The sequence below is a fragment of the Nannospalax galili genome, unplaced genomic scaffold, assembly GCF_000622305.1.
Source record: "Nannospalax galili isolate Female #2095 unplaced genomic scaffold, S.galili_v1.0 scaffold989, whole genome shotgun sequence".
Classification (NCBI taxonomy): Eukaryota; Metazoa; Chordata; class Mammalia; order Rodentia; family Spalacidae; genus Nannospalax; species Nannospalax galili.
In genome coordinates, this window is record NW_008359507.1 from 507,748 (window position 1) to 515,571 (window position 7,824).

Consider the following 7,824-nt stretch of genomic DNA (forward strand, 5'->3'; position numbering starts at 1 on the left):
ACTTACCTACATGCAGGCAATACATGCATACACATAAAATAAAAATAATAAAGTTAAATTTTAAAAAAAGAAACATTTAATATACATATCAACTAATCACACTGTACACATTTTCTTTCCTCTCTACTTTGAGTGAATTGACTATAAAAATATAACACCACCAGGCATAGTGACTAACACTCCGCTACTCGGGATGGTTGCAATTTCAAAATAAGCCTGAGCAATTTAGCAAGACCCTATCTTAAAATAAAATTTTTTAAGGCCTAGAGATATAAAACTAAGTATTAGATCCTTTGTCTTCTAGGCCGAGCCTTTTGGTTAAATCTCCCAGTGCCACAGAAGTAAAAATTAAAATTATATTGTAACACTCAAAATATTTAGAGATACCAATCACTGGTAAAACTACAGGTAGTATAATAAAATAGTGTTCTAGTAATGTCAATTTTTAAAAATACATATTTTAAAAATATGGACTGAAATGACACTGTCTGCTTCAGAATACTTCAGAGTAATACATACCTAAGAAGTTTGCACAGGAGAGGGATTATTGCTTAAATGTCCTGATGGGTGCACGTGAAAGAGGTCAGCGTACTATTCTCTATACCCCATGATAGCTTTAAATTTTGCAAAAGTAAAAAGGTTTTAGGCATTATTAGAAAAATATTTTCAGTCTAAATTCAGGAAAAATTGCCTAGACTCCACCTGAGCAGCGCAGCACTTTGTCGTTCATCTCGGTCTTTGTCTTTTCATTTTTAAGATTTCATACAATTTTCAGCATAGCACACACAGTATTACTGGTCAGTGGGGTGGAATTCTTCCTAAGGAGAGCAGTGATTTTATTCAATCCTCCTTTCCTGTTTTCAGCCTCTGTGCCCAGGAGAAGCAAAGGTCCCCTCTGCTATAACAGTTTCCCTTTCTCTTACATGATTGGTTTAAGAAAGATCCACTGTTTTGGCAAGGCAGCGACAGGTGAGAAAAAGTATGCTAGTAAACTGCTGTGAAAATTCTCCCTCTACTCACAAAGACAGCCCCAGAAACCCTTATTTGGGAAGCTATTCTACAATACTGGTTTCAAGGCAGCGTATTACAACTCCTAAAAGAACCAAATTCAAACTGCCTGTACCTAAATCAACTGTTTTTCTTTCTTTTTTTTTTTCAGTTTTGAGACAAGGTCAGGCTGACCTTTAACTCACTATGTAGCTGAGACTGATCTGAACATTCCCTCCCTCCACCCAAGTGCTGGGTGGGATTGCAGGCATGTGCCACCACACCCAGCTTTTTAACGTCCTTATTAAGCCAGTTTGGACATGTTTTCTATTTCCTGTAGCTTAAGGCATCCTAACTGACCAAGAAGCATGCAATCATGTGATATGGCTTTTACTTAATACAATAAACAAAACTTTTTCTGTTCTCTGAGTCTTTACAGCAGCTCAGCAAACTGTCCCATAAAGCCATTATAAATTTACTTATTTCCCTATGGTAAGATATTTAAAATCATTTGATAAGAGAAATAAAACCGTGATTAAATATACAGCAAAAGTGAAAGCAGAAGCCAGGCATGACAGTACGTGGCTGTAATCGCAGCACTGGGGAGGCTGAGGCAGGAGATCTCAAGGTTTAAGTCCAGCCTGAACTACAAAGCCAGATTGTGACCCAACAAAGCACAAACAAAGGAAATATACATATAAATACATGCTTTAAAAAATTTTTTTCTACGAACAGATCTCTAGAAGTACTAAGACAAAGATTAAAATTTAAATAGCTTTTTGTATAATTACTGGAATATTTTTAAGACTATAGACTTAATAATGGCATTGATAACTGTTGTTAACTACAAACAATGAGTGATTCTGTGATTGTTCCTGTTGTGGAGTTTGTTTGTTTTTACAGTGTCGATGCCCAAGCTTGCTTCCTGTGTGCAGTAAGTGTATTCCACACTGAGATGTACCGCCCACCTCTGGTTTGTTTGGGGGATGTTACTTCAGTTATGATTTACATATCTGTTTATTGTTCCGTCCCTCCTTCTGATCCGTCATGTGCTCTCACTGTTCTGCAAGCACTCCTGCTAGGTTTATTGTGAACTCTGTCACCAAACTCATCCACTCTTTCCATTCCTCTTGGAGCGGAGGGCTCCCATAACGCGCCTTCCATTCAGCCTCTGCCGCCTCCAACCTTCTTCCTTCGACTTTGCTGACACTGCCCTCTCTGTGTTTTCTCTGTGCCTGTCAAGCAGCTCTTGTTCCATCGCCCCAGTCTTTTTGCATGTTGACTTCCTGCCCCTTGTCTTTTCAGTCTCTACCTTTCACAGGAGAGCTCATCTATTCTGTGACCCTAATGACCATCCATGAAACAATGGTACCAACATCAGTACCTACACCCCTGGTCATTGCCACCTGCAGAAGACCCTCAAGTTCACATCTGACTGAGAGAACTGTGCTCTTCATACTCCACCCAACCTGTACTGTCACAGATTTCCTATTTCACTGAAAATGACTATGTGGCTGATTCTAAACCAGAAAGTTAAAAAACACCAACAAGGAAGTATGAGGAACAGAGGTAAGGGAAAGCCCTGGTGGACGAAGAGCTCACCTGATTGCAAGTGGGCTTGTATTTGAGGCCTGGTTTGTTCAGGATCAATTTCAGCTGTTTGTGGTTGAAATTGGACACCCCTATGGACTTGGTTAAACCTGCATCTTTACACTTCTCCAGGGCCTGCAGAGGAAGAAACAGCTGATAAAACTCTATTATACTTTGCCCTTTGGGGTTTGTCCTTGGACTTTTTTGAACACTTACATAATCGTTTCATTGACTCAAGCTATCTTATCACTCTGTCATTTTTAATATACTAATTGCTATGCATACATACTCAGTTCAACGGCATGCACATTCAGAAAAATAAATAGACATGAAGTTGCACTTCACTTCCCCACCCACTTCAGTGGTGCCTATTTTGATGCCTGGCACACAATAGTTCTTGAATAAATAATACCATAGCCAAGGGCAAATAGAAATTTGCAGATTTTCTGCTGGTAGAGGGCTTATACTACCTCTTTCCTAAGATGGTGAAAATGAGATAGGTTATATAAGGACAGATCTCATTCTCGTTCATAGCCTTCCCTGTACTAAGTCAGATTACAGCCCTCTTGACGCCCTCTAAAGGGACGTTTGTCTGTCCTGGGATATTGTGACAACCTTCTTGGATTTGTTTCTGCTGATCCCCTTTATAGGGCTTACCACTTTATATCTATGGAGCAAAGAAACTTCTACTCAGAATAATAGAAGTTAAGATTAAAATTAGACCTTAAAGTTCATCCCACTCAACTCTTACTTCATCTCTCACTTTACAGACGCGATGACAGAGATACAGTTTTATGATATGCCTTAGGTTAGACAATGGTAAAACCCATCTCTTCTGATTCTCCATTCAGTGATTCCTGCTTTGCCACATAGTTCCTTGTGGTATCTGAGGTGTTACTATGCGATGCCACATTATCGTGCTGTTTGAATAAAGACAGCCTGGCTCTTAGCATCCATTTCAGCCATGAGAGGACCCCAGCTGTTCTGAAAACCTATTCCTTCGGATTGTTCTAAGAACTGTGCTCTCAAACAGGGATCACTCCTCTTATTAAATAGTAATTCCAGCATAAAATGTCCCCATTTCAAAATGTGGACTCATCAGAGGACTTTGTCCTTTCGGACCCCTACTAGGACAGCACAGACAGAACCACAGATGTTCTCAATTTAATCCCATCTATTGTTTGTAATACAAAGAGGGGTAATCTATTGCTTCCAACAAATCTGGGATGTTTGCAGGGCTTGGTATGCAAAACATCTATACACATTGGTACATTGTCTTGATCAAGAGCAAGGAAGGGTCATGAAGAATTACAACTATAGTCTTTAGGTTACAAGAGGCGCTCGAGGCCTATTGGGTTTATTTACATTATAAATAAGCTAAAACAAGATGAACTTTTGGGGTAGAAGGTTAAGTAACAGTCATTCGTATAGGTATCTGCAGCAGTACATACCTCCCATGTATCACAAATGTCCACTGTATCTGAAATGACTTTTCCATTGGCATCCTTTGGCAAAAGTTCCTCCCCAGGCTGGAATGCAGAGAAAAAGAAGGGATAAATGGACCTTAAGAATCAATTTCTAGGGGCTGGAGAGATGGCTCAGCAGTTAAGAACACTGGCTATCCTTACAGAAGATCCAGGTTCAAATCCCAGCACCCACATGGCAGCTATCCAACAGCTTCTTCTGTACTCCGTAGGCATTGCATGACGTGGGTGCACTTACCTACATGCAGACAATACATGCATATACATAAAATAGAAACAAAAAAAAAATTTGGGGGTTTTTTTTTGAGACAGGGTCTCCCTGTTGCCCCAGCTGTCCTGGAGCTCACTATGTAGACCAGGCTGGCCTTGAACTCACAGAGATCTGCCTGCCTCTGCCTCCCGAGTGCTGGGATTAAAGGCGTGTGCCACCACACCAGGCCCAATAAAATATTTTTTTACAAAGAATCAATTTCTAGTGCATAAGGAGCTTACTCATCTAGTGTTCAGAAGACTGTATTAATCAGTATGTGTGTGTGTGTGTGTGTGTGTGTATGTGTGTGTGTGTGTGTTTAAGGGAGGTGCAGGGGAGAAAAACACAAAAATTATCTAAGAGATTATAGCAAAACACCTTTCCCTTTGATTGCCTCCACTTTTCTACCCCAACCAACCCCTAAATGTCACTAAGAATGAGGTCTCCTCTAATGGTAGTTCATCTCATGTCCCCAGGACGGGCTGGTTTGAACTCACACTCACTATTAAGAAATGAGGTTTTTGTTCCAGCTTATGATAACTCACCTGTGAAATTAATGAGTCTTCTCAGATGTCATCAGCAAACATATACTGTAATAAGAAAGTAAAGCCACAAGGTCCAAAGGAGCCCAAGGCTAAATGTGTAATATGGACTAGTCTGAGAGGTATAAATGGGAACGAAGACACCCTAAAACGGTGGAGAGTTCCCCTTATATCTCAACAATTCTGGAGAACTCTAATCTCTAACAGTCTGTGGACAGCAGCAGGATCACTGGACCAAGCAGGGGAACACCCTCAAGTCTCTGAGGTAGGAGCAATGATGGTCTTGAACTTCAATCTCTCTGAAGACTAGAGGATGAAGATAAGATATCTTGCCTGTGGGATAGTTCAACTACCATGCAGGCTCATAATCATTTACCAGTTCTGTCTACCTCAGGTAGATGTGTCTCTCCCAGTAAGAACCCCAAAATCTCACTGACCTGACATAAAGATATAATAGTCTTAGACATATAAAGGAGAAATCAAAAGCTGACCTTCATGGCCATCGGTACATGAATAATGCAGAGATCAACATAATCCAGTTTAAGCTTCTTCAGTGATCGCTCCAGGGATTGTCGAACCAACTCTGGTCTAAGGAAAGTACCCCAAACCTGCAATGACCAAAAGAGATTTGTAAATGGTTTATGATTTCACATCTGGGGCAACCAAAATTAAACATCATGATGAAAGAACTGAAAAAGACCTCTGATGGTCTCAGCTAAGCAAAAACCACTTGGGCTAAATTTATGCTAGGTATAAATCAAATCCTCAATGGTATACCACAGTACAACAACGTGAGGAAGTTTAACAGAACTTACAGGAGACAAAGGAAACAACCAACTTAAGTGTTTCAGGGAATAGAAGTTTCAGCCTCTGAAAAGAGCCAAGAAACGATGGCCAGGGGAATCGGAGTCTAGTGTCCTTCACAGTAAATTCTCAAGAACAGTTCAGAAAGTTGTCAACAATGTAAATGTAAGTAGGATTTGTCCTATACAGAACTCAGATCTCTTCTTGTTCACACCTGGTCTTCTACATGAGAAAACAGTACAAATTTCAGTCAACTCAACACCAATTTGAAAAAAGAATTTTCCCTTTTCTGAATAATAATCTCACTTGAAAATCTCCTTAAGAATTAGAGTACTCAGGGCCCAAAGTAGCTCAGTTAATCAACAGATCTGTTATACAACATAAATATTTTTCTCGTTTTATGTCTAAACAGTGTTATTCAGGAGATATAGACTATGTCCCACAATTAACACATTTCAGGGCAAAACAAGCCTTTTCTTGTTGTTTCCTTTTAGAAAAAAAAAATTTAGAGGCTGGAGAGATTGCTCAGTGGTAAGAGCACTGCTGCTCTTGCAGAGGACCTGGGTTCAGTTCCCAGCATCTACATGGCAGCTAACAACTATCTATAACTCCAGTTCCAGGAGATCTGATGCCCTCTTCTGACCTCCATGGGCATTGCATGAGACACGGTGCACTTACATACATGGAGGTAATACACACATACACATAAAATAAGTGTTAAAAAAAATTTAACATTTATTCAGTGTGTGTGTTTCTGCACTGTACGTATGTGGAGGTCAGAGGACAGCCCGTAGTTCTCTCTTCCACCTCATGGGTCCCTGGGATCAAATTTAGATTGGCAGACTTGGCAGCAAGTGTCTTCACCACTGAGCCATCTTGCTGGCCCTGTTTTCTATGTTTCTATAATGTATCTTTGCAATATTAGGAAATAAATTACTCAAACTGTGGCCAAAGGGTTCTTCTCCCCACGTAGTGTATCTGAACTGCAGTGGATTCTTGAACACAGTGTTCACCTTGGTGGTGTAGAACAAATCTTCCCTCTTCACAGTTCCATCAGCAATCTTCTCTCGAAGGGCCTGCCCAACTTCCTCCTCGTTTTGATAAAAGTATGCTGAATCTATGTGGCGGAAGCCTACATCAATGGCTACTTTGGTGGCCTCAGCAACCTTGCTCTTCGGAACCTACAAAAGAAGAATAAGGAAAGTTGGAGAAGCAGCCGACTGAGAAACAGTGTGTTTACCCAAAGCATTTCACGAATCACTCCTGGTCCGTGTTTGCTCTTGTTTGATGACTCAAGCTTTGATAATAGGTTTGTACTCTGGAGACAAAGGTTACAACAAAACTCTAACTTGTAAATCTCAACTCAATGAATTAGCGACGTGGGATTCACCATGGATCACTGAAAACCGAGTTTCATTCAGGAAGGAAAGGTGCTTACGGGAGAGGAGCTCTAAGGCGCTCTGTAGCTAGGTCAACTGTACAAACACAGAGCTACGTTTCAGCCTGTTTAGGGATGACTATTGGAAATGAGTTCATATTACCCTAGTTTCCACCCAGCTAGATTCTTTACTCCTCTGACAAGATGGGGTCACTTCACTTCCCCATTTCGTGTTGGACATACTGTTTCTGTAAAAGAAAAAGAGGGGTTTTTCAAGAGCATGGTTCCAAGAGTAATCTGAAGGGACAGGTGCTCAGAGCGGTCTGCATCTGCTCTTGGCTAAAATGGATACTCAGAGTCAGGTTGTGTTTATTCAGACATAACCATAATCTGTCACTGCATAGTAAATGCGCGGGAGGATCAGAAGTTCACAGTCTTTTTTTTTTTTTTTTTTTTTTTTTTTTTTTTAAAAAAAAAAAAAAAAAAAAGAGCTGTCCTGGAACACTGGAACTCACAATGTAGACCAGGCTGGCCTCATACTCACAGAGATCCACCCGCCTCTGCCTCTGCCTCCCAAGTGCTGGGATTAAAGGCATGCGCCACCACGCTCGGCTCACAGTCATTTTATCTCCATAGTGAGTCTGAGACCAGCCTGGCATATATGAGGCCCTGTCTCAATATTAATAATAGGAATAGTAACAAGCTCTTCATTGGCGCTTCACGTATCTTTATCTAGTTGTCAAACCCACATAGAAGTGGAACTCCATCCTTTGCAGACTGCCAGTTACC

General features: G+C 40.7%; 1 protein-coding gene across 1 annotated transcript in view; it reads right to left on the reverse strand.

Annotated features, from left to right (window-relative positions):
• The window catches only part of LOC103725892 (aldo-keto reductase family 1 member C15), a 27,374-nt gene that overhangs the window by 16,823 nt on the left and 2,727 nt on the right, over positions 1-7,824 (reverse strand). The window contains exons 2-5 of the mRNA XM_008823235.3: positions 6,671-6,838; positions 5,345-5,461; positions 4,029-4,106; positions 2,590-2,712 (exon numbers count right to left, since the gene is read on the reverse strand). Coding sequence (XP_008821457.1) covers positions 2,590-2,712; positions 4,029-4,106; positions 5,345-5,461; positions 6,671-6,838 — 486 coding nt within the window. The remainder of the gene's footprint in view (positions 1-2,589; positions 2,713-4,028; positions 4,107-5,344; positions 5,462-6,670; positions 6,839-7,824) is intronic.